This window comes from Phasianus colchicus, chromosome 25 (assembly GCF_987193195.1).
Source record: "Phasianus colchicus chromosome 25, bPhaCol1.hap1.1, whole genome shotgun sequence".
In the NCBI taxonomy this organism is placed as follows: Eukaryota; Metazoa; Chordata; class Aves; order Galliformes; family Phasianidae; genus Phasianus; species Phasianus colchicus.
Genome location: NC_143460.1, coordinates 5,742,849 through 5,769,525, shown reverse-complemented (window position 1 = coordinate 5,769,525; position 26,677 = coordinate 5,742,849). Strand labels below are relative to the sequence as shown.

At 52.7% G+C, this 26,677-nt stretch overlaps 1 protein-coding gene across 1 annotated transcript in view; it reads left to right on the top strand.

Moving 5' to 3' along the window:
• LGR6 (leucine rich repeat containing G protein-coupled receptor 6) overlaps window positions 1–26,677 on the top strand; it is an 84,794-nt gene that overhangs the window by 27,248 nt on the left and 30,869 nt on the right. Inside the window, exons 3-6 of the mRNA XM_090124653.1 lie at window positions 4,678–4,749; window positions 9,761–9,832; window positions 18,806–19,021; window positions 24,156–24,227. Of these exons, the coding sequence (XP_089980779.1) occupies window positions 4,678–4,749; window positions 9,761–9,832; window positions 18,806–19,021; window positions 24,156–24,227 (432 nt within the window). The remainder of the gene's footprint in view (window positions 1–4,677; window positions 4,750–9,760; window positions 9,833–18,805; window positions 19,022–24,155; window positions 24,228–26,677) is intronic.

The following is a 26,677-nucleotide window of genomic DNA, read 5'->3' as shown; positions in this document are numbered from 1 at the left end:
TCAGCCTTCTGTTAGATTGTGCTGATTGGGTCTGATAGGGGATGGCACCCGAAGGAGGGAAATGGGGAAGGGTCAGGAGGATGAGGTGTGGGGAGCAGCTGAGCCAGCAGCTGCACTCAATGGTCCTCACGGTCCTTTCTGGCTCAGGATGTTCTTTGGCTCAGGCTGTGCATGGGGCAGTCAGTGCTTCGGGTGAGGGACAGAAAGTGACACTGGGGAAGGAAGGCTGCCCAGAGGAGCAGATGGGCTGCCTGCTCCCATTGCAGTTGAGGACAAACACTGATAAGTGTCCATCACAGCCACCTCAGCAGGGATGGAGCAGAGGCCCATAGGGATGCATGGGCCCTTCCCTGCAGTCCTCCCCTCTGGAGGCAGAGAGGTGCTTCACTGTGGGCCTCACACAGATGGGAGCTGCCCTGAGTTTCCTACATCTCCTTTTTGTTTCTCTCTTTCTTTTTTTTTTTTTCCCCTTTTCTTTCTTTCTGGCAGCGGGAAGAACGTTTAAAGTTGCTAATAAATTCCAGTTAATGAAGCCTGAAAAGCCAGAGCTGGGTGCCAAGAGAAACAAGAGCAATCGGTAGAGAAGGAATAGAAAGAGGATCTTGAAAGCCGGCCTGGGAATAACAACATGTTGAAATGTGTTCACCGGCAAGGGCTTTGTTACCAGGCTTTGAATCCAAACACGAGAGCTTGGTGCCAAGAGGAGAAACTGCAGCCAAAGGCAGGTGTTCATTGCCATTCACCTCCTGCTCCGGGGCACAGCGGCAAGATCAGACCCCTTCCCAGCCACTGGCTCTTTCACCTGCCTCTTCTTGGGCCCCGAGGGACTCAGCATCCAGGGGAGCGCCGTGCTGTGCGTTGATCCAGGAGCAGTGCTGCGCCGTGCCCCGACCCAGGAGCTGCAGGAGCTGTGGTCTCCCCTTCCCAGGCAGCTCTTGCACAGCGCTGCAGTTTGGGTGCTGTGTTTCCCCAGGGCACTGCAGGCTCTGTGCCTACAGCAGCAGGATGCCGTGACCCAGCGCTGTGCTGGGGCTCTTCTGCAGCTCATTAGAGACAAGACACCCAGCCCTGGCGCATCCAGCACTTTCTGTTCTCCTGGTTGCCATTGCTCCTTGGCAGAGGACAGCACTGATCATCAGCGCAGCGGGTGAGCAACAGCATGGAGAGGATTAAAGGATAATTCCTCCTATGAAGCATTCCAAAAGTCACCGCTGTGCAATCTGCGTGGTGTGGAGGCAGATGTTGGCCAAGATACAGGTGAAGACAGGAGAACAGGACTTCCAAGGGCTTCTCCATTGTGCGCACTGAAAAATGTTACTGAGGAGCCCCAAGTCCAGTTCAAAATGTTGTGGAGCACTGAAATTTCTGTTCTTTTTCTCCTCCGTTTGTGCTGGGGATGGAGTTCAGCATTTGAAAAATCCTTGCAAGGGAGAATCTCTGCCCCTCGTGTTCCTGTAAGTGGTCCTCAAACCACCAACTGCCAGAGGGGATCCCAAGTGAGGCACACAGATTGGACTCAAATTCTAAAGGTTTGAAGGGGGTAAATCCCCTCCGAAAACCTTGACGTACGGGGACAAAACGAAGGTAGTCTGTGTCCCGTATTGGGCTGTTCAATAAGGAACTGTCTTACTAAATCTTCCTTGGCAAATGAATCCAAACTAGCTTGCATACGAACATTCGTGTGGGTTGAAAACTGGCTGGAGGACCATAAACAAAAGAAACGAATGCCATCAATCTATCGAGTTGGAACAGGCTTTTGGTGGGGGCATGGGGAGCTGGGTTAGAAACAGGCCTGAGTCTCTCCTCAGGGATGGAGTAAAGCAGTAAGACCATGTTGGAGACACCTCCAGGTGATACCGCAGCAGGACCAGCTGCAGATTCCTGTGTGGGAAGGGAGAGTCCAAGCCTGACTCTTTCCTCAAATGTACCATGTTTTCACTTGCATGACTTAATTGGCTTAATTCCTGCTTTGCACCAGCATGAGAACAAACTCAAGCATAACATGGAGCCCGTGGTCCCCCATGCACCTGGCGGATGGCACGATCTTGACATGATGACACTGTTTAGACAGGAGTGCAGAGGGTTTATCTGGGAAGAGATTCTGCCTTGACAATATTAGAGCTTGAGAAATGAACCAGGAGATCAAAGAGGAAGACTGACATGAACGCTAATGATCTGGCAAGGGGAAAATTCCACTGGGATATGGACATGTGTGTTCATCCTGTCCTGCCAATGGGCAATGTTCCTGCCTCCTAATGTGAACGATAAGGGCATCATCGTGTTGTCTGAGCGCATGACATGAGCAATCATGCCCAACAAACAGCCTCTGGGCGTGCCATGAAGTTGTAGCATGACCAAGAAGCCCGAGATACGGGAGGGGGTGGGAGCCTGTGGTAACTGAACTACAGCAACCATGAAGAGGTAAACCATGAGTTTGTTCCAACTTGGAGTGTATTGGGAATGCAGATCAAAGCCTGGAGGAATGTTCCCAGAAGTCACTGGAGGGGGGAAAGGAGGGGAACCGAATCTAAAATCCACCAAACACGCAAGCTTTCCAAAGATAGTCAGCCAACTGCAGCTCCCACTCACCTTCCACCTGCCCCTTCTCTCCCTCTTCCATCAGTCATTTTAAATGCAGTTTTCCCTTCCTGCCAATCCATCTCACTTTATAAGCGTGACAGAAGGGCACGCAGATGAATCAAGACTGCCAATCCTAAAGAGAGACCTGAGCAGGCTTGGAGCTGTGCTGTGGGTCAGATGTCCATGGCTGCAACAGCAGCTCCCCTTCCCCTGTGCACAAAGCAGTGCTGCCTCTTGATCCTTTCTTGCGGAGTTTTTTGCTTTGGGCCTCAAAAGCAAATGAAGAGCTGTCTCAAGGGAAGTCACACTGGCAGCATCACTTTGAATGTTATTGTTCCCTTTTAAATAGGAAGGAAATGATCATTTCAGTGGATTTTCTATTGAATTTTGCCTCTGGAGATGTGTTCAGTGGGTGCCTCCCTGCCGGGCTGGGAGATTTGTGGGCAGTCAGAGCGAGAGGGATGGAAGGAACCGAGCAGCAGGGAGACTGCCAGGTGACGGCGAACTGCTGGACAGGATGCCCCAAAAGACCAACACGTTCCTGGCCTACATCCAGAGAAATGGCACAGCTCCCTTGCCTGGGACACCTGCATGCCTGGTGCTGGGAAGAAGGCAAAAGCAGAGGAGAGAAGATCTGGAGGTGAGCTGGGAAATGGCACAGCGCCCACGGGGCAGAGCCAAGGACCAGCAGCAGGGACATGGCTGCCTCTCCTGGAGCTGGGAATGCTCTGCCTCTGGATTCGCCCATGGGCAGCACCAGTGAAACCTCCCACAGGTCTCCTTAACCCCAAGTTCTGCTTTATCGTGGTACTGAGATGCTGCAAGCTGACCTAGCACGTCTCCCTGCCACCCTGCTCCAAGCCAAGAGTCACAAGCTCCTGTCCTGCCAGTCCTGGGGGTCCCAGCTCCATTTAGGGATCCAGCAGGCAGGAGTGAGTCCTGCAACCACCTGACCATCAACAGAGGGCTCAGAGCAGCCAGGAGACACGTCGGGAGCAGACGCTGACACACCGCAGTGCTGCAGCAGGGGCAGACAGGAGCTCCGAGGACAGACGGACCCCAGAGCGGAGCTGGGGCAGCCGGCCGAGGATCCGTGCAGGAACACCTCCCGGCCAACACCCCTCCCATGTGGAAATCAGCAATCAAAAGAAGCAATTACCCCAAATCACAGCCCCCAAGTGACAAATAGCCCAGCCTGCCAGGCAGCTTGCATGCTGCAAGGAGGCAGGTTACGACCTGCTCTCACACATTAAAGGGACGACCCTGTGCTGTTTATGCTGTCAGAGGCCTAATTACGGCAGTAATTTTCTCTGGATTCCCGAGGGGAGAGACAGGAGCTGGGCACCCAACGAGCCTGCTCTGCCACGGGGAGCGCGACGCCTCCAAAGGCTCAGATCCTCTGCGTGACCTCTGCAGTCCTCACTGCAACGTGCTCTGTTTCCAGCCCGGATTATGCTGCTCATCCCCTGCACTTGTCTTCTTCACAGCCAAAACATCTGAAAGGAAACAGGCTTTGTCAATGTTACATGAATAATACAGCCTGTTTCCTCGTATCCGTGCCAGCCTCTTGGGTCTGCTTCGGAGTTTCTGAGAGACTGAAGATTCGCCTGATCACAAATGATGTTCACTGTCTCATTTGGGGGATGCAATATTCCAGTTCGAGTCATGTGGCCAGCAGCAAGTTCCTTACCACGTGTCTATGGGAAGTCCAACCTGTCTGAGCACAGGAGGATCAGAAAGTAAAGCACAAACACCAGAATAATTTGGGATTAAGAATCAGGTCACTGAGCCAGTTTCGCATCTGAACTCTGTCCCCTGCTCTTTGTGCCGTCAGCCTGGTGGTCCTGCTCTCATTTGTGAGGCTGCTTTGCACTCCCTCTGCCCCTCCCACCCCTTCACATCAATCCCTTCCCCAGCCCACGCTGCCCCATCCTTGCCTTCATTCCAGAGCCCTTTTCCTTTTCTGTCCTGGTTTTGGGAACAGTGGGGTCACACACCAGGAGGGCTGCAGCGAGATCCATCAGTTGTGAAGTCTGCAGACAAGGGGCTGTCATGACAAGGATGCTGATGCATTACTGGCTCTTCTTTTCACTGCAGACGCCTCTCTGGAAACCAGATCTCCAGTATCCCAGGGGAAGCTTTCTCTGGCCTCTACAGCCTGAAGATTCTGTAAGTAATTAATTCCCCTCTGCACCACCATCCCTGCCCCCACCACCCTGTGCCAGGCACTGGCCATGCACTGAGGCTTGCAGAATGCAACTTTACCAGGCGTTGCAGTGCCAGTTGCTGAACACACAGTGGCTGACGTGTCCCTGGGTGGCTGAGGAGCTGCACCCACCCAAGCACCACCACACGTCCCCAGCACTGCTTCCTCACTGCTGCTATGAGCACACCCATGGCGCTGCCCTCCCCGCCACGTGGAAATGCACTGCAGGAGAACCTGCAGAAGTTCCCCTTTGGGTAAATCCCAAATCCCCCGAGGTAATGTCCCCCAGATGTGGTGTCTCGGGGTGATGTGGACCCACACGGTCGGGTCCTGGAGCTCCGCAGCCATCATGGCTGTGCCTGAGAACTGCCAACCCCAGGAAATGCACATCATAGTGACCACCCCACCTCTGCCTGTCCGCTGGGGAGGGGCTGGCACTGCTCCCTCAGGAAGCTCCGAGGGATGAAGGCCACCAGCCAGTTCTTCCCCAGGGAATGGCTCCACAGCCCAGGGCGGTCTCACTGCTCACAGAGTCACACTTTTTGCATCCTGCAGGTCTGTGCAGGGTACTCAGCTGGGAGTCCCTCTTCCTCTCTTTCAGGAACCATCTTAAAAATCTCCTGCAATAAACATTTCATCCCCAAAGGGATGTTTTGAACTCAGCCGCAACGTGAAATTGTTGTAGCCGGTCCAGTTTATACAGAGCGAACAGGTACAAACCTGCTCCGGGATTAGAGAGTATAGGGCTGTTTACTGTGTCTTCTGAAGATGTAAAGTATGAATCCTGCCCTAAATCTCAGGGCTTAGAGATTTATCCATCCCCTGCATTAGGCAACAAATCAAAGGAACCGAGGAAAAACCGCAGCTCTCCCACCCAATTTCAACAAGAGGAACTTTCTACTTCAGGAACTCGGGAGCTTTTAAAGCCGCTTTTGATCAATTTCTATTTGTGTCAGGCCTGGGGAACTACTGATGCAGAACGTAAGAGCACAGCTCCTGCAGGTTGCAGTCATGAGAGCAGTGTGCTGCCTCTGTGTGATGCCTGCCTGCACTCGGGGACAGCTCTGTGCAGGGAGAGGGCAGAAGGGCTGCAGATGGAGCTGAGCCCAAGACTTCTGCTTCTGACAGCGTGCCCTGCCCCCAGCCAGGCTGTGCTCCTGACACAGAGTGGCCACTGGGCTGCCATACCAACCCCTCTGGCTGCAGGGCTGCCCGACATTTATGCCCCCCGCTTCCCATGGAGGTCTGCAGAGGACTAACCCAGCTCCAAGACAAGGAAGGAGGGGTTGATGCTCACAAAGAATGTCTCATTGAGAGCAGTTCTTGCTTCCAAAAAGAAAGGCACTGCCAGCCCTTCAGTTTCCAAAGCCTCGAGTCTTTGCTGCCCAGCTTTGCAGGGTATGTCAGGCTGCTGTGTGCTCCTGCTCTAATTGCTGTCTGTAACCCCACAGGAGCGTGGTCACTGGTGTTTGTAGTTATGAGTTCACTCCAGCCACTGAGTCCCTGCTGCCTCCAGAAACAGCATTCACCTTCATATTCTTGTCACTGTGATGGTGATCTGGAGATGTAACCAGGTGCTGGAGGTCTGTAAGTTGGTGTAGCTGCACAGCACACAGAAGTGTGCTCTGAACTGGTCACACTGAGCTGGGCAGCATCAGACAGCTGCACCCATGTCCTACAGAGCTGCACTGGGCAGGGCACGGTGGCCAAAGCTGCTTCCTCACTGCTCCCCATCCAGATCACATCCTTGGGACCAGTAGAACCACTCCTGCAGTCATGTGCTCTTCTCTTCACTTTAATCTCCAACAACAAACCACACATCTTGAAGGAGGTATCTGGGGAGGGAATCTGAAAAGCCCATGAGGCAGGAGAGATCAGAGAAATGCTGGGATATGAGGTATTAAAAGCGAGGAGCAGAGAGGAACGTCCTGTCTCCTCGCTTTCAAAAGGGCCGAGGCATCAAGCTGATTCCTAACCAGGCTGCTTCCATGGGAAACCAAAGGAGAAGTGAATGTGGGGAGGATGAGTCACCTGTCAGGCTGTTCCCCTGGAGGTGCCAGGCTCCATCCGACAGCCAGCAAAGGCTCTGGGGTGCCCTGCTGGCATAACTGACTGCAAAATCTGGGGGTGGGCAGCTGAAAATGGGGCTGGGGGAGATGCAAGATGAATTGAAGGGAAAATGAGGCAACTGAGGTCACCTGCCCTCAAAGAGAGGTGAAAGAGGATGGAAGTGATCCTTTAAGGACAAACAGCACTGCAAAGAGGAAGGAAACACTTCTCCATACCTGAATGGCAGGACTAGCAGGCTGTGGGGCAGATGGCACCAGGGGAATTCAGGACAGCCCACCTCTGTGGATGTGCACAGCGTCACGGCTGGCCGAGGTGTGCCAGGCAGTGCACGGCAGTGCACCCAGCTGAGCTGCAGCTGTTTGGAGCTGAGTCACTGGGCTCAGGGCTACGGCCTGTGGTGACAGGGGTGACCCCAAAGAGACAGGGATGGTAATTAATTTTAATGCAGTGGAGCCTTAGAGCTCGTTGCAGTCATGTGCATGCCCAGAAGTAAACTCTTGGGCTGTTAAGGGGCCTGGTGCTTTCCCGGTCTTTCCAGAGAATTAACTTCTGTTTAAAAATGGATGGGAAACACCCTGGGAATTCCTTCCCAAACCTGCCCATGCAGATGGTCCTCTCCCTGCCCTCAGAGTGAATCCCAGAGCTTCTGGAAGCAGGACCAGCTTCTTGGCTTTGCCTCCTCCGGCTGCTCCAGCGCACAGAAACCACCTGGAAAGTGGCCATAAAGATAGGCCTGTGCAGAAACCAAACGGGGTACAGCCAGGGGAGCAGGTGTGGGAGAGAGCAAGTGAAAAGCCAGGCATTTTGCTATCAAAAAACCACCATGACACAGAGGAATGTGCCCAAGATCTTCATGCACTGAGCCCTGGGCCTGCCCCAAACCAAAGCAAGATGAGATGTGTCCTCTTTGGCTCCCCTAGCTGAGCACAGGCTGGCAGTTGATGGGAATGTCTCTTTGTAAAAGGACTTGGTGAATGCACCTCTCCCAGGGCTCTGCTCTGCAGCATGGCCAACCCTGACCCTCCCCATGAAGTCCAGGATCCATGCTTCAGGGGCAGCATCATTAGAAATCAGCTCCATTGGCTGCTTCTGTCCTTTGCCAAGCTACTTCTCTCCAAAACTGTCTCCTCCGTCTGTGCTCCCCCATCCTTGGAGCTTTCCAGGGCAGCAGAATGGAAACTGTCCCATCCTTCCAGAACTCCTCGTGAGCAGCCCAGACCCTCACCTCCAAGCTGAGCTCCATCAGCCACGAAGGACAGGTCCTAATTGTCCATGTGGCTGATCTCGTGCTGCCACGGCTTCACACCGCATCCCACCCTCACTCAGTATCCCTGTGCAGCACAGAGGGGGTTGCCAGGCTTCTTGTTTTCCTGGCTGAACATGCTGCAGCAACGGCAGCACTCACAAGCCAAGGAGGGATCCCACACTAAACTTCACAGGGAAAGATTCCAAGCACAACCTGAGCCTGCCTCACCCCGAAACACTGAGGGCAGAATGCCTGGGTGCATCCTCTTGGCTGCAGAGCTGGCACCCCCGCAGCCAGCCAGCCGGGGATGGCCCACCCCATTGCTCCATTCCTCAGCAAGCCTCAACCAGCCCACAGGAGCACGCAGACCCAGCACTGCCCACAGCATGCCCACACACAGCTGCCCAGCACTGCCTGCACAAGCATGCTGACCCCGTGCTCCCACCCCACGCTGCCCTGCAGCCACCACCCACCAGGGCTGCTCTCCATCAGCTCCTAGGCTGGAGCGAGCATGGCATCAGTGGGCTCGCTCTGCACAAACCGCCTCTCCTGGCAGGTTGGACCCTTCCCCCTGGGACACACTGGTCGCATCCCACCCTGAGCTGCAGTCTCAGCCTCTCAGGTGGTGCAGGCAGGCACCGGCTGGCTGGGTTTGTGAACACACATCAAAAATGTCACCAAAAGGCCAATTTGTCCCAGAAGGGCGGGTTTGCAGGTGGCTTGGAATGCTTGAGAGATAGGCCCTGCCTCTTTGACAACCCCAAGTTTGAGCAGAAGAGACCATGGGAATGGTGTCATATGCAGGGGAGATGCTCCCATGGGCAGGGAAGAGGAATGTGCAGAGGTTGGAATGTCTGTAAGCCTGATACATGAGCTCCAGGCACAGTTGCCTTAAGCAATACCAGCCCTTTGACTGTGCTGGCTGAATCACTTCGGCCTCCCAAGATGGGGACACTGGATCATGCACAGACCTGTACCTCTGAGGGCTGTGAGTCTGCTGAGACTGTCTTGTGCAAGGATCCTGGTGTGATGGGACCATTTTCCTGGTTGTTCAGGTGTGGTTTCTTCCAGTAAATAACCTTTCAATTTCTGAAATCAAAACATGACCCTCCAAAGCGCCGTGATTTATGCTGACCCCCATCAGAGTGAGCTCACCTCCTCTTGTAGGCATGCAGCCATCCTCCCTCAGCAGCGGTGCTCAATGTCAGCTCCGGGGTGAATCCCCCAGACCCCGAGATGTCCTTCCTTTGAGAGAGAACCATTTATCTCTGTGTGTACGACACCCCCACTGCCTTTCTGTGAAAAGCTGAAAGCTGGCACAGCTCTGAACTGACTTCAGTGCTGCTCCTCACGGTGCACAGTCACAGAAAGCCCATCTGAGTGCACCTCAGCCCCTTCACTGGTGACACGTGTGTGCTGGAAGGGTCCCTTTACTTCACATCCATCTCTCATTGCAGCACCAGAACCCCCCAGGACCCCAAACCCAGGGCTGGCCTGGACTGCTGCCTGAGAGCCCCGGTGACCAGCACTCTGCTTGCCAAAGCCCCAGCTTTCTGCCCGGGGTCCAGGACAGCTTCAGAAATAAGCAGCAACTTCTTCCATTTGGTCAGAAAAACTTTTGTGTTCTTCACAAAGTTTTCCTTTTTTTCTAATTATAGGATGCTGCAGAACAATCAGCTGAGCCGCATCCCTGCAGAGGCACTGAGAGATCTTCCAAACCTCCAATCTCTGTAAGTCATTAAGAATCAATGCTGCAAGCTGTGCAGTCCCTTGGGGGCAGGACTTCCCAGCACTTGAGTCATTAATTCCTTTGTCAAGGATGTTCTGTCCCTTCTTCCTTTTCTTTTCCAATTAAAGCAAAGATTACTGTCACTTAGCATTGAAGGGAGGGTGGTTTTCATGGAAGGAACACTGTTGTGGTAAAGGATGTTGAAATTACAGCTCCCCATGTGTGCATAGTGACGAAAAGGCCACCAGAGCCAATGCACTTTTCAAGGAATGCTGGAAAATGTCCACCCAGGAGGGTTCTGTCCTCATCTCTGCAGACCACAGCGGGGCAGGGACCTGTTGGGCACACGGAGGAGGAGCAGCTGTCAGCACGGGGGTCCTCCCCACACAAAGGGCCGTTGTGTCAGAGTAGGAGACGCCTTAAAACACTGCCAGTGATCCAGGCACGAAGCTGAAGCCGTGATGATGGTCGTCATTTAAAGTAACCGCACCTCCAGCGGCTCCGTGCTGCAGCACTCCACCAGAAATCACACATCACCAAGACACGCAGTGTCCTGAGTGTGGGACAGGTGGAGGTGTAAATACGTGCAAAAAATGACCGTGCTTTGCACTTGCTCCACTTTCCCGAGGACATCTGAGCGCGGCGCAGGACCACGGCTGGGTGCTGGGAGCCCGGCGTGGCTGGGAGGCGCAGCCCTGCTCTGCGTGGGACATTTCTGAAGGTGCAGTGTGTGTCACTGAGCTTTGTCCCACCTCTGCCACGCACTGCAAGCACGGCCTGCTGGTGTCCATCCATGCTGCTCCCCAGGGGCAGGCACTGCTCGCAGGGCTGCAGTTCTCCTTCTGGTTCATACTTTTCCTTCTTGCTCCGTCGTCACAGGGCAGCACTGCACACAGATGAAGGATACCCAGTGTGAAAAGCAGTGTCTCAGTGTGGACAGTCTCTGTGTCTTTAGGCAGGTACAGAGCTGAGGTGCTTTGGTTGGATGTCACCGTGCTGCCATGACTTGTCTGCCGAACCTCAGGCCAAGAACCTCCAGCAGAGGTCTGTGTTAGAGATCTTTTTTAAAATTTTATTATTTTTCTAATATCTGAGTCATTTTCCACACGCTTATGAGACTCCCGTGTATTTGTTGCCAAAATATGAGCCAGCCTGGAACACCCGTAAGACGCCACAACGCGATTTCTGAGCAGCTGGTTGGGCTGCCTGAGACCAGCGTGCTCCTATTGCCCAGAGCCTGTTTGCTTCCATTCCGAAGGGAAGTGGCCTCACGCTGCACCATGACAGATCCTGGGGTACCGGACCTGCACTCCATGGAATATTAACTGTCTGCACTGCAAGTTGGAGACTCAGCTGGGCAGAGTGGGCAGCAGAGCAGGGAGGTGAAATGGGAGCCAGCAGGAGTGGGGTGGAACAGACAGCTCTGCTGGACAGAAATGGACGGCGTGCTGCTTGTTTTCTTGCTCTTTCAGATATTTGCGTTTGATGTCCGTGTTGGTCATTCTGGGGCTGAGGTGGGATCTGAAGGGGAAGCATGCACCCTATGGGCACGAGAAATGGAGTTCTGAATACTCATCTCTTTTCTCAGGAGTCGGACTAACGGGAGCTGAGAACAGCAGTTCTGAGCTTAGCTCTGTTTGTGGGAAACAAACAGGAAATTCAAGGGATGAGATCGAATGAGGGGCACAGAGCGGGATGCCACCATGGGACGGGGAGAGACTGGGACTGACTGCAGACCAAGCTTCCTCCCAGGCGCTGGGGAGGCTCCTTCATCAGGGAAGCACGCTGGGGAGCCGTGGGGAGGATGAGAAGGAACACGCACGGCTGATGGCAGTGCTGTGAGCCCTGCGAAGGGTGCCAGGGCCTCACGCCACGCTCTGATCCCGCTGTGGTGCCCTGGCAGTGCGGTGCGGGAACAACACGCCGTGTGTGTGCTGAGTCGTGTGTCAGCCTAATTAGCGACTCTGTGGTTTGTGAGCACTTCCCTGCAGGAGATGGGCACTGTGTCTGTTCCTGTGCCAGGCGAAGGGAGTCCAAGGTGTTTCAAAGTGAGCAGGTGCTATGATTTATAATTACCAGGCTTGCAGAGGTAGAGGAAGGAAAGAGAAAAGAAACCTGGTGGATTAAGGGATCGAGATAAACTCTTCATTTTTCTTTTCCCAACAGTCATGGAAAGTGATGGGAAGAACTGGCTCTTTCTGGAGCCCAGCACTGTGCAGAGGGGCTCAGTGTGTGTCTGGTTCAGCTGGGCAGGGGGTGGCACTGGGCGTCCCTCAGCCAGGGCAGGACTGCAGAGGCACAGAGCACCCGGTCACGATCCTCCCAGCTGGATAAAGGCATCCTCCCATTGATGTCCTGGCCCACTGGAGCTCCTTTCTCCTCCTGTAGAGAGCAGGCTCATGGAGCCCCGAGCAGCCTGGGAACAGAGCCTGGACACAGCTGGCACAGAGACACTGACACGTCCAACCTGCAGTGGGACGTCAGCGGGGTGAGGGGTCTGAGCTCAGCTCCTTGTATCTCAGCAGGTCAAGGGAGAGAAACAGGTGCTTTGGGGGGAAGCTCAGAAGGACCCTTCCAGCTGAACTATTCCATTCCACTCCGTTCCATTCCATTCTAAATGGCACCTCTAACTAAAGTAATATGGATCCTCCAACCCCTGTCTTGCCATCCTGGGATCTTTAGCAGGAATGTTATGAAATCTTGAGGAAATTCAGCAGACTGCTTCATCCCCTGTCCCTCGAGGCAGGTAATTATTGTTACATATACACAGCTAGAGATTAAAATACAAAGAATGACTTATAGCAATTTGCAAACATGTGGACTTTGATGTAAACAAAGCAGGAAAGCTTCCCACCTGATCAGTTTCTCACAAGCATATAAATTCCTATGACAGAAGGAAGGAAAAAAGACCTTGGAATCGCCACAGCCTGAAGAACTCAGTCAATTCATTCCTCATTCCACATCTTTGATCTAGTTGAGATTTAGCAGTTTGCTGTTAACAGCAATTATCTCTATAAATCACAGGTGATGCAGGAAGGCTTAAGGAAGGTGTTGTTTCCATTGAGAGATGGGAGGATAAAAGCTATGGGAAGAAGCAGACCTCTGTAAGGTCAGCGTGCTGGAACGTGGCGTTATGGTGGTCAGACTGGGTCAGGTCAGTTGGGAAGCCAGGTGGCTGGAACAGGAACTGATGGCTTCGTGCTGTGACTGCAATGTTGGGTCCTTGCCTTGTGGTGGATGGGTGCTGCCAGGGAGGAAATCAGTCCTTCTGAGTCATCCTCTATGGCTTCACTACCAACCATTCAGGTAAGCCTCTGCTGTGCCACATCTCCCTCAGGCAGACCAGGTGGATTCACTCCTCTGACTTTAGCCATCTTGATATTACTCATCTCAGGCAGTCAGCAGTGGGAAACGATCGGCATCTCCAGGGCGTGAATCATCCCTGCATCTCAGAGCCCCGTGTGGGATGGACGGCCCTCGGGAGCGGTCTGCTTTTCCAGACCAAATAAGAGGTGAACAGCACATTCAAATTAGGCACATATATGTAACATTGGGTCCTCTGTACAAGACACAGTGCTGCTGTAGGCTGTGCCAGCTTTTGCTCTCTGCCTCCTTCATTGGATTTCATGGAGCAGCTCCACCAGCGAGGCACAGGAGCTCTTTGGCAAGCACCAAATATGCAGGACCTCCTCTGCTTGGTCTCTGGCTGTTTCTGCCCCTTCTGTGTTTCACTATGGACTCAGGGGATGATGCCAGGCTCCCTGGGAGATGGCAGAGCAGGGATCAGCACAACAGCTGCCCGCCTGTCAGCAATTTCCAGAGTTGCACAGGGATTTTGGCAGTCCTTCTTGCACGGTTCTGACCTGAGGGGTTTTGGAGCTGTCTGCAGCTGGAGATAACAAAGCCCTCTTGTCTGTACCAAAGGCACTTTGTGTGGAGTCCAGGTATTGCTCTGATTTCATTTCCTGAGCATCCCTCATGGAGGGCTTCCCAGAGGTGCATGTCCCATTAAGGCAGGAGTGAAGGCTCACTGCGTTTCGAACAGAGCCCTGCAGACTTTTCCACCAGGTCCTGTTGCCTCGCCAAGGGGCCGGGAACATGTTTGCAGCTCAAACCTTCATTTGTTGCCTGGGATGGTAATCAAGAGAGTTCTTAGTCTGGAACTGGAGCTAGGAAACTCTTGCAAGCTTTTCTGGAGGGCTGTGAGCTCTCCTGCGGCAGGGGCAGAGGGCCTGGTTTTGGAGCAGGTCTGCAGTGCAATGCTTCCTGTATTGAACAACATGAAAAGTTGGAGTCATAGAATGGCTTAAAGTGGAAGGGACCTTAAAGGTCATCTGATTCCAACTCCCCAGCTATGGGCAGGGCTGTCAGCCCCCAGGGCCCTGTCCAACCTGGTCCTGAATACCTCCAGAGAGGGGCACCCACAGGTCTGGGTAGCAGTGCCAGCACATCCCTCTGTGTGCAGTGCTTTATGACCACCAGGTACAAACAGCAGCAGAGACTGAAGCTACTTTCCAAGCTAGCAATGCAGTCCCTGGCTTCTCTTCTCCTATCCCTTTTGGTACCTACTGACAGGAGGCTGTTTGGGATGGCTTGGGACCCGCTGTGTGCCCAGCTCTGTGCCCGGCAGGAGGGGCCACGTGCATGGAGCTGACCTGGGGAGATCCAGGAGTCCTTGTAAGCAGCTCTGTGCAGCCCTGGGGCCATCCTTCCTTGCTGGGCCCTCAGTTCTGAGCACGGCGAGCTCCCAGGAGCTCGGAAGCCAGGCGCTGACTCAGTGCATCCCGGAGCTTTGCCTGAGAGAGGAGCAGAGATGTTGGCCATCCTCATTATGAGTTATCAGAGAAGCTGAGCTGCAGTGACATCATCTCCTTCTTATATTACTACAAGGAACTCAGATGCTATTATGGGATAGGAGGTAACTCAATTGAGCCTTTCAAGATAAACTCAGACAGGAAGAGAGACATGATTGCCCGAAGGCACCAATTAGACGTTTCTGGTGAGATCAGCTCTGTTCAGCAGACACATGCACACTGGGGTAGGCAGAAAGCAGCTCTCTTCCTGAGCCCTGCTTCTCTGGGCACAGTCCTCACTCTTTCAGAGGTCACAGCTCTCTCCAGACCTTCTTTTCTTTGTGTTGCTGCTGAGAGATTGGGAAGGTGCAGAGAATCTCCTGTGTTTGGATGGAAAACAGCCCAGCACCACTCAGAGCTGCCCATGAATTTTGGTGGCAAGATTTCTCCAACTTTGTCAAGGGAAATAATAGCCAAATATATAGCAGAAATGCTGGGAGGATGGATAGGCACCTGAAACCACAGTGTCCTGCTGTGGTGATGCTGTAGGAGAGTATTGCAGTCTACGCTCAGTAGCTTTAAAATAGACAAAGGAGCAAAATCTGGGCACTTTGAAGATGTTTTTGTTCTGTCCAGGCAGCGCATTGAGGTCACCTCGCTGCCCATAGCCAGCAGTAGCTGACTCAGTCCTGAAGCCAGAAGTGGAGGCTTAGAGCTGCTGGGATTTTCATATGCCATCATTCCTGAGTGTCCCACTTGAAGTCAGCTCCTTCCTGCACCAATCAGGGCGCAGCTGTGCAGTGCATTGACTCTTGGTTCAGCCTGTGAAGTCACTGGGAAATGTTGTCCACGCGGACATCTGGGGACCTACAGCACTGCTTGGAGCACGCATCACACCAAGTCCACTCCCAGCAGCTCCGCCAAGGAGACGTCTTCTGTTAGCAACACATGAGTTAATGCTGCAAGGAAACCGACTGAGTGATTTGGTGAAATAAAGAGGAAAAAATCTCTGTGGAAGGTGAGGAGCCAGCCCCAGCCTGCGCCGTCCCATTTACCTGCTAATCAGCCCAATTATCTTAGGTATAAATCATAACAGCAAACACTTACAGAGCCAGAGTCACACACTGAAGAAAGGAGAGAACTGTTGGGTTGGTTTTTGTTTAGTATAATTGGTATAATTACTAGCAACTCCTTGCCAAGAACTTCAGCTTTTCTCCTTCCAGAAGAGAGTGGAGAGCTGTCTGAAAGCCATAGCAATTAGCAATCCCCACATGCACAGCTTTTATTAGAAAGAATGCACCTCTATTCCAGAAAGAGCCAGCAACTCCCCGGGGAGGAATTAAACAATCCAGAGGTCTTTTGGTAGCAGGAACGTGGCCACGCTCACTCTTTGCTCCCTGCTCCCTCACGGGCACTGTGAAGGCACATCAGAAATGCTCTGCCCGTCAGGACAGAGGTGAAATGCCTTTAGATGGACCCTTCCCTGCTCTTTGTTTTCCTCCTCTGGCTCCAGGCAGGGCTGGGCTGTGGTCCCAGCAGGCTGTGATATCTGAAGGGATGTCCAGCTTATTGATGCTCGCTTTCAGTCTGGCTGAGGTCTGACTTGCTCACCCTGGAGCAGATTGAGGCAACAACGTGGCTGGAGCGGATGAAGGAGACGGACAGCATCTCCCAGCAACAGCAGCCACTCAGCACCCACACTGTGGCCACCGTGGTGGAGGTGAAGAGGGAGAAGATGTGGGGCTCCTTTTGGCCTTCAGAAGGGTCCTCCCAGTGGCAGCAATAACGAGGCATGGAGCAGAGCCTGGCTGCAGCACGCTCCATGCAGGAGCACTTATGGACCCTTCGGATGAACCTCACTCATCACCCCTGTACTTACCATAGGGATCCACCTCCGTACCTCCGAACACCCTAAAAAAATCCACCATCCATCCTACTTCACTGGCACTGCTCTGAGACCTACAGAACCATGCATGTGAGAAAGTGCCTTTACTGAGCAGATGTTAAACAGCTGTGAGAAAATCTGCTGTCATTAACAGCTCCTCTGACATCTGGGGCACCATCACTCTGGGGCCAAATTCCCCTGGATTGTTCCTGTGGCTTCACATAGGAGCTCATGGCCAAAGCAGGACGGAGAGCTCAGAAGTACTGGGGGCACTGTGAATCCACGAACCCATCCTGGACCACCATAACCCATTATGAACCCATCTTGGACCATCACAAACCCATCTTAAACCATCCTGGAGCACCGTGAGCTCATCTCAGACCAACATAAACCAATTTTGGACCCTCTTAAACTGTTATGAACCCATCTTGGACCTCACGGCGAGGTATCAGCCCTTGGCTCTCTTTCAGCATCTCCATTTCGGAAAGCTTAATTTGGTTTTGAAATATTATAACTCTTCTCAGCAGATATTTTCATTGTCTGCTCTTTAATTAATTAAACTTGAAAGAGAGTATTCACTTTAAAACAATTTTCAGTAAACATATAGGGATTAAGTAAGCAGTACTTTTTTATTTCTGAGAAACAAACGGTGGTGCCAACAACTAACAGAATTCTCATGCTGAAGAAGGAATGGAAAAATTAAGCGAAGATTAACATTTCCCACAGTTTTAATTTTGGTCGAAAAGTTCTTGTTTGTCCCAAAACATTTTGATGAAAACTTTCAAACAGGCTCTTTAATCTCACCCTGAGCTGCTGCAGGGTTTCCTTTCCTTCTCTTTGTTTTTTGAATCTGTGGGAAGATGAGTGGGGCTGAACTGGGTGGTATGGGGTAAACTGAGGCAGGATGTGCAGCGTGCCCTTCCTCCTCGAGGTGAAAACATTCACCCTCATGTTGGTGTTCTGAGCAAAAATGCAAACCCTGTAGCAACCACACTGAGCTCCGTGTGTGAGTCTTCTCATCTACAGCTCCAACTGCAAACCAAGAGAGCTGAGGGAAAAACCTGCACTGGGAAACAGAACGAGCTGCTCACTGAACTTGAGCTGGGATTCTAGGAAGCGAGTTCTGAATTGTTCAGGTTTTGTCAAAGATGTTGCTTTCAGTAGCCAAAAAGATGAACCTCTATGCCACGATCTTGCTATGGGTGTCCGTGGATCCGAGGCTGTGCCAGGCAGTGCTGCTCCCTGCCTTCCCTCAGCTTTGATAAGAGGCGCAGCGCCTTCCTGCTGTGTTTGAATTCAGAGATCCTTCAGGTGATTTGGAGGAACACGATGGGCTCTGTCAGCCATGGGTGAAATCTGAGTTTTCTCCCCGTTGGTGTAATTGGTTCCTGGTAGTCCGTCCAAATCTGAAATGTTTTCCTCTTACATTTTGATTTCGAAATCTACAGATAACGCATTTTATCCACCTCACTGCTGTTGAAATAAGAGATCTTTATGAGAGATGATTCCCAAACCTATTTCTTTAACTTTTTTTTCCCATAATGAGCTTAATATCTTTTGGCTTCTCTCTTCGTTTTGGAACAAAAACAAGTCTTAAAAATTACGGATTCTAACCAAATTAAATCTCTGCTTTTCAATTGCCTTAAGGATTCCGTGATTTAAAAAAATAAAATGACAATTGGTGAATCAAGGGGAAAGAAAGGCCTGGACTTGTGCAATATGGAGCTCACAGGATTAATTCCTGTGCTGTGACATACGGTCTGATTCGCTCCCGGTTTTCCTGCCCCCATCCTGCAGGCAGTGCCGACTCTCGGGTCTCACACTGGGTGCTGCTCACTTCGGGGTGCCTCTTCAGGCAAAGCGTTTTCCTCTTGAATGGGGCTCTTCCCACTCTGCTTGGTTTGCTGTGCATCCCGTGGGTGTGAGCAGGGCAGTGCTCTGTGGGGGCAGGAGGACCCACAGCAAGCCTGGCCCTGGGGAGCACAGCTAAAATTCTCCATTTTTAGTGGGGTTGGAGTGCTGCCATGCCCGCCTGCTGTGTCTGTGTGCAAGGAACCAAGGACCCAGTCCATCCGTTTTGCTTCCATCCACCAGCAGCGCCTCACGGCCGTCAGAAGGGCCAACCCTTGGCAGCCAGGAGCCTGGGAGCGCAGGCAGGACCCTGCATGGCACCTCCTGTGCTCCTCCCCCCAATCTCCCTGGCCGTCGATCCATCCCGCACCGAAGCTCTGCGTAACGCTGCAGGTGCTTCGAGCGGTGCTGCATCCATCTCTCACTCTGTTTGTCTCCCACCCAGACGCCTGGATGCCAACCTCATCTCCGTGGTGCCCGAGGAGAGCTTCGAGGGGCTGCAGTCCCTGCGGCACCTCTGGCTGGACGACAACGCGCTGACGGAGATCCCGGTCCGCGCTCTGAACCGCCTCCCGGTGCTGCAGGCCATGACGCTGGCGCTCAACCAGATCTGGCGCATCCCCGATTTCGCCTTCCAGAACCTCAGCAGCCTCGTGGTGCTGTAAGCTTCCTCCATTTGTTATCCCTCCCGTCAAGGACAAGGTGTTGTGGCTCCTCTTGCTGGGTTGGCTCACAGCAGCCACAGAGCCCACCCTGCTTGGTGCCAAGTGCCATTTCAATCTTCCTTTCCACCGTTTCCCAAGCGAGGCAGCCAAAGAGCTCCCCGTCACCTTCCAGAAAACATGATCTGCCTTAAAGAAAAATTGATTGGTATCTGGAAACAAAAAGCAGATCTTTTTCTGCTGGAAAAAAAAAAAAAAAAAAATCAAACAGCAAAATGCCTCTGATTTCTATGAAAACTTTGAGCAAATCTGATTCTGAACTACTGGGCTGAACTCAACACCTTGTCCGCACCTCACACGTGGCCGTGACACACTCGACACACTCCTGCTGTCTGTGCTGGGCTCCATCCCAGCCCTGCAGCGCACACTGCTGCTGTTTGCGTGGCAAGGAATGAGCAGCAGCATTTGGGGCAGTGGGTCCAGGTGGGTCCATCGCCTCCATGGAGCACAGCAGACAGAAGGCAGTGCTGTTGTGCCAGGAGGTGCACCCCGTCCATCAGCAGAGCCCTGGGAATTATCTAACGCTTAAAGGAAGTTTACATGTGCAAATTAGCTAGTCATTAATTTTCGGGTGTTGATTAATAAGCTCAGGTGTGATTGCCAATTAATTCGGAGCTCCTGTATGTGCACGAAATGCTGTCAGGTGGGTGATGTGCACATTGATATCAGGATGTGAAGAAACCTCAGCATGCGGAGCCTGGGGAAAGTGTGGCAACTGTTTCACTCTCCGGATGCAAAGTGTTGCTGACACATCTATCACAGAGGGAGCTGCACAAAGCACAGCCCAGAGCTTTGTTAACATCAGCTTCGACTGCTTAGGCAAATCACAAAGGCTTACTTAAGAGAAATGCTGGGAGCAACTTGAGAAATGTCAAATCAGTCATTTTTACCCACAACAATGCCCGTTCTACCAGGACATCCCATGACCCACAGGGCAACCACTTCATTCAGCACTAACAGCTGGCACGGAGGGTGAGCTGACATTTGGGTTGTTATTTCAGTCTCCAAAGCGTGCTGCTCTCATTCTTGCTTATCCCATGCTCTGAGTGAGAAGCAACTCCTTAATTAAACGGGCAAGCCCAAGAAATAAAAGCCATTGACCATGACGTTGTGAGGGAGAGAATGATGTCCCACCACAGACAATGGAGAAGGAGCAGATGTGTGGTCCTGCCAGGCACTGTGGGACACGGCGTGGAATTTTTGTGGGCTCACAAAGTGTTTGGCAGAAGTGCCCTATAAATCTGTCCCATGCTGCCATGCAGACCCCCTTGGCAGCAGTGCAAAGTAACCCGGTGTTCCTCCTGTGCTCCCGGCCTTCATCTGGGGGTGTTTCTCCCCCCATCGAGCTGAGCACACACTCCCAGCTGTTGGCTGAGGAAGGCAGTGGGGTTTGCAAGGAGGTTTTCCCTGCTGGGATACAAATGATGTGCACACGTGTTCCTCTGCAAGGGGCTCAATGGGCACGGAGATCGCAGGACGCTGTGAGGTGGAAGGGGCCCTTAAGGCCGCGTGGTCCCACTCCCTGCCGTGCACCAGGACACCCCCAGCCCCAGCAGCGCTCACAGCCCTGCCTGGGGGCTGCAGGGACGGGGCAGCACCGCCTCCGTGTGCAGCTGGGGGAGGAGAGCAGAGAGCAGCTGTGGAGGAGCGTGGAGGAATCTCCTCACGGTGTGATGGATGTTATGGGCACGGCCTGTCCTGGGCAGAGATGTGCTGCTCCTCCTCCATGCACCTCAGCGCCTTCGGAGAAATGCAGGTGGTGATGCTGCACTGACCCAAAGGACCAACGCCAGAACATCCAAACGCGTTCAGGGCTCTGCTCTCTGCCGATCAGTTACAGCTCTGTCGGGGAGCTCCAGAGAGCTGAGGGCAATGGATCAGAGTCCAGGATGGACCTCAGCAGTGCCGTCCCACCTGTGCAGGGGGATGAGCCTCTGGGAAGCTCAGGGCTGGTGGGCAGGGCTGGCACGTGCAATTCATTACCAAGAACTGCTCTGCCTGGAACATCTGGGCCTCGTTCATGGGACCTTTTTAACTTGCAAAAGTGCCTTTTCTCATGAGGACTGAGTTTGCTGCCTTGGGAAAAGTAGTTTCCTTCTTCAGCACTTGAGGAAGAAATGAACAGTGCTCCAATCTTAACAGTGTCACTTCTGATCAGGCTTTATGCTCTGCCCAACAAGTCTAATGCTTGTCCTGCACTACTGGGAATAATCAATGGGAATTTGCACCATTTATGATTTAGATTTCTCTATTCATCCATAGCCAAATGGAGAAAAAGGACAGATTTGCGTCAACAGAGTGAGGAATTCATCGTGGCAATGGCTGACCCAGTGGGAAAACTCAAATCAAGTCAGATTCAACCTTGTTCGAAATCACGCAGTGCAAATAACTGATGGAGAATGTGTGCATTTGTCCTTTTTTTTTTTTCCTTAAGATGAAAAAATGAAGTCATTAGGAATGAAAGCAATGGAGAATCCACTACTTCTCTTTGTAGTTTGTTCCAGTGGTTAATCATCCTTAGTGTTAGCAGAAAGAAAAAGAAAAAACTCACATTTCCTATTTGAATTTTCTTTGGCTTCGACTTCTGACGTCTTATTATTATTTTCTCTGCTAAATCACAGAACTATTTCAGTACCCATTTTCTGACCAGGAGGGATCCTATACATTCTGCTTCGCTCATTGCCCTATCTTGTTTTTAACAAGCAGAACAGACTGAGTTCTCTAACTCTCCATCCTGGTTCTCTCCATCCCTTGGATCCCCGCTGCTCTTCTCTGTGCCCATTCCAAGTTATCATCATCCATTTCACAGCGTGGGTACCAGAAATACACAGAACCTTCTGGAGCTGCTTTCACCACCGCACTGCCCAGATGGAACATCCCTTCCATGCCCTCTTGTTGATGCAGGGAAGTACCTTCCTGAAGCACATCAGCTACTTTTCACCTTTTTGGGTGGTTGTCCACAACCAGCCCTGTGCTGTGGTTCAGTCCTGCACATGGAGACACGGACCTCAGTGCTTGCTGGCTTTGCTAAGGACAGAGTGAATCCCATCTCCAACAGGAGAGGTTCACAGACTTCTCATGTTTGTGCATCGTGAGATGGTTGTTTATAGCCCAGAACCAAACATCTCTATCTGCCATCATACCAGCTGTAATTTACAGGGCAGAATATAACGCTGTGTGGGCTGAGCTCAAATTGACAAACATTAGAGATGTTGCAATTCCACTTGTTAAAATGTGTTTACCATTGGAGGAAAAAAAAGGGCAGGATGGAAGAAAAGAATGTCTTTTCAAGTGTTTACCTTTCCAGTTTATATTGCGTTCAGACTGGCTTGTTTCTATTATTGCCATGTGGTTGGATAATGACTGCAGACTTAAGCTTGGACAACAGTTTTTCTTATAACTCCCTTTTTCGATTGCTCTTAATTTTCTCACCAACAAAGAGCACCTTTCGGGTGACTTCCGCCACTCTGCCTCCAAACAAAGCCCGCTGGAGCCAAATCTACACACAGCAGGTTATGGTTTTTCTGTTCTCTCTCCTTGCCCGACGGATAGCAGCAGTCAGACTGAGCTGCTCCCATGGCCCAGCCCGGACAGATGAGGCTTTTTGTGCCACCCCAGCACAGCCCCAGGGCTCTCACTTCTTCCCAGTGCTCAGCATTTCCTCCCCCCTCACACGGAGCTGTGGGTTCCTGCGATGAGGGTGAGAGGCTCCAGATCCAAAGCCCCCGTTTGCCAAGTGCCACATCCAGCGTTCAAAGGGATCCAAACAGCTGGCACCGTCTTGCTCTGGAAGTGCCAAATGAAGTGAGGACAACGCGATCTGCAGCGAACTCATAAAATCTGATAGAGGAAACCATGTGGACCCGAACTTCTTTTCTTGTGACAAACAGAATTCCTCCTGCAAGATTCAGCCCCAGAGGAGCAAACGTATTTCATCACACTTCTCTCCCTTCCTTTCCCCTTCCCCTCAACTGTTTGCACATCCCCACAGCTCACATCCATCTTGTGCTGCTTTCTGAGCCGCGCTGCCCTCGAGCCTCCCAGCTCCCTCCTGTTTTACCCCAAGAATTTGGCAGTGGGAGCTGTGTGTGCTCAGCCAAACGGTTCCCACTTGAAGCCAGGTGGAGCGAGAGATTTTTCAAGCTGAGACAGATTGAGATCAAGCAGCAAATAATGAAAAAAGTCACTGATTCACCTGCCAGTGTGCAGCCTCCTGCGGGCTCTTGGAAGGAGGTGTTGGACTACGACTGGTGCAGCTCTGGGTGTGGGAGGGGGACCCCAGGGCAGCAGATGAACCACGTGGGGCTGTGTGTTAAAGGAGAACCTGAACTGGTGGGGAAGCCCACCCTGATGGAGATCAGCAGGAGCGTCCTGCCCCGGAGGGCAGGTGGGCACTGCTGCATGCAGGGAAGGACCTCCCCAATGTGCTTGAGGTGGGCTGGCTGAAGTGCAGGCTGGGCAGCACAGTTGTCTCATGTTTGCTGATTTTTAAGGCCTTCTTGAAGATCTTTAAGGTCTTTTCCAATCTGAGCAATTCTATGGTTCTGAGATTCTGTAACTTTCATTGCAATCAAAGTGGAACCAAGCCAGGACTGGAAGGATTTTCTTTTTTTCCTTTCTTTCTTTCTTTTTTTTTTTAAGGAACAATAATAAACTGTGATTAACAGGATGATTGGGAACTCAAAGCCTTCTTGCTGCTATTAAGGCTCTGAGTACAGCTCTGCCCTTCGGTAGCACCCAGTGCCCATGAAGCCACGCAGCTTTGGTAGGGCTGGGTCCAAGGTTAGCTCTGCAGGGTCAGATGTAGAGTGTTTCTTGAGGGTTCAGTTTAAGCATTTTCACCCAAATTTAAGGTCTTAGGAAATGCCTGGACTTCCTGGGAGAATAGGAGCTGCTCCATGAGCGCTACTGCAGCACGTGTGCATCCTGTGAGATGGGAGAGGGCGCCTTACAGCACCCCTCACCATCCCCGCACGTCCACGCTCAGCTTGCAGGCTGTCCCTGGGCCACGGCTCAGGCTGGCAGGAAAAGTTCATCTCACATCTGCAGTGAACACCTCTGTTCTGTCCGCAGGCACCTGCACAACAACCGCATCCAGCGCCTGGGGGCGAATGGCTTTGATGGGCTGCACAACCTGGAGACGCTGTGAGTCGCCTTTTCCCCTCTGCGCGCGTTCCTCCCGCTGCCTCTGCCCCGCGCAGTGCTGGGAGCAGTGTGTGGCTCCCCCACGTTCCAGCAGGGCCTGGGCTGCCCCCAGCACTGCCCCCAGGAAGGGGCTGATGTCTCTGTGTCAGCTCCCACTGCACGTTTCCTCTTTGCCAAGAATGGGGCAGGACAGACCTGGATTTCTGCCTGCTCCTGTGCCAGTCATGCTACTGCTGCAGAGGGGTCTGCAGGAGGGTGGGGGGCTCTGAGCTCAGGAAACAAATCTGCCCTCGGCGCAGCGCTTGCTCACTGTGTCCCCAGCTCCTCACCACTCACACACAGCCCAAAGCCTTCAGAACAGCAGACGCTGCCAAAATGAGGGGTTGGATTGAGCACAGGGCTGGTCGTGTTCATGGGGATCTGTGCACCTGGCAGCACCCAGGGCTACAGCCCAGGAAAATGCAGCAATGGAGCAGTCTGCACCAGGACAGCCTTATCCTGCAGCCACAGGGCTGATGGCACCCCACCGCCCCGACCCTGCAGCTTCTGTCCCTGCTGAGCGGAGACCCTGGGGGGTTCACCCTTTGGGAGCGGGGCTCTGCTGGAGGATCGCTCCTCTCAGGCTCTCATGGCCCCAACCTGAGCTTGTGAGTATTCCCTGTCCTCCTCGAGCTGCCTGCAGCTGCACGGCGGTGCTGTGGGTGAGCTCTCCTGGTGCTCCTCCTGGTCCAGCAGTGCTGATGGAGCAGCTCAGGAAAAGAGAGGTGGCTCTTTCCCCTGAACCCCAATTCCCAGCCACACACCAGTGCTCCCTGAGGAACCTTCCGTCCCTCCGTGGATTCAGCACCCACTGACCCCACAGCAGAACTGTCCCTGCGTGGTGGCTGCGCCAGCAGAGCTGCCAGCGCCGCAGCTCCCGTGCGTGTGGGGACTGCTGCAGCCTCCTGCACGTACCCTTTAATTCAGGTTATGATTACATTCTGTTGACAGCACTTAGCACATTTTCTTGGCTGGTGCTGGCAGAGCTGTGCTCTCATTTACCCCGTGGGCGTCACCTCCTGGAAGGCTGCAGGAGGGGAAGAGCTGGTGAAGACAGAAACATCTCCGGGCTTCCTAAAATGAGTGCTTGTGGCCAAGTGCTGATTATAATCCGGGCACAATGGTTGAAGAGCTGCAGGACTCGAGTGGAAAGAATCGTTCTGGGGGGAGTGCAGAAAAGCCTGCAAAGCTTTAGATGCAGAAACCAAAGGGAAATGTTTCTCTTCATATTCAGCTGGACAGGAAAATGTCTATTTTAGCAAATTCTGGCAAAGCTCTTGGAGAAACAGCACCTGACAGGGTGGGGGAAAGCCCACCATGCTGCCAGCTGCCTGAACTGGGTGACCGTGGCCTCTTTTCACCTTCTGCAGATGACACGGTGTCATAGAATCATAGGATCTCCAAGGCTGGAGAAGACCTCCCCATCCCCACCCCTCCCCCTTTCGTCATACAAACCACTTGGAAGGAGCAAATCTTCGTTCATTTAAAAACCTTTTGATTTTTTTTTTATTTTTAATAGCACTAATAAATTAAAACCATCTGCCAGGAGGGCCGGATCCCAAACCCTCTGCTGCGGGCGGTCAGTCTGCCTAACCTTGCCTCACACGAAAAGCCCTGACCACAGCTTTCACAGCCCCATTATCTGGGTAATTAGCCGAGGCTGTAAATGGAGAGCAGAGCTGGAGCCTCCTCTGAGAGCTGCCTTAACTGTGGCAAGAGAAAAGAAAGCATTAATATAACATACACCTGAGGAGCTGAAGGCAGAAGGAAGGAAATGGGAAATATCTCCACCACAGTTCGTATGAGGGCTGTTTAACCCTTCTAGGGCAAAAGTGTTGTTCTGGAAAACACTCTGCCTTGCTCTTCTGGTGGGATTTGGCTTTGCCAACATGTCCCCCCCCCTGCGGATGCTCTGCTGGCTGCCCGAGGAGGCAGGGGATGGAGAAAGGAGTTTTGGGAATAGAGACCACAGCTCAGAGCTGTGTGGTTCTGCCTCTGGTCCGAGAACGGGGCTGCAAAGTGCATCACCTGCTCCAGTCGTCGCAGGGAAGGTGACTTTTCCACCCGGACAAAGTCCAGAAGCACTCAGTGCTGCCTGTGTGCACAGGGATGGCCCCGCGGGCTGCCTGCTCCCAGTCTGCTGCTCCTCTCCTGCGCACAGGAGACCGCGGTGCCTCAGTGCTGCAGCTCAGGCTCTGAACCCACTCGGCTCAGAGCTCCACCTGGTTGTGCTGCCGTGCAGACACACAACGTCTGGGGAGATTATAAGGAGCAAAACAAGCAGTGAGCAGAGCCAGCCCAGGTCACTGCGTTTGGCCGGGTTGTGGCTGTGCTGTAAGGCTCATCCCCTCCTGCTGCTCTGGACCCCCAGAGCATCACTGCAGAGAAGAAATCGCTCCCAGTGCCCAGAA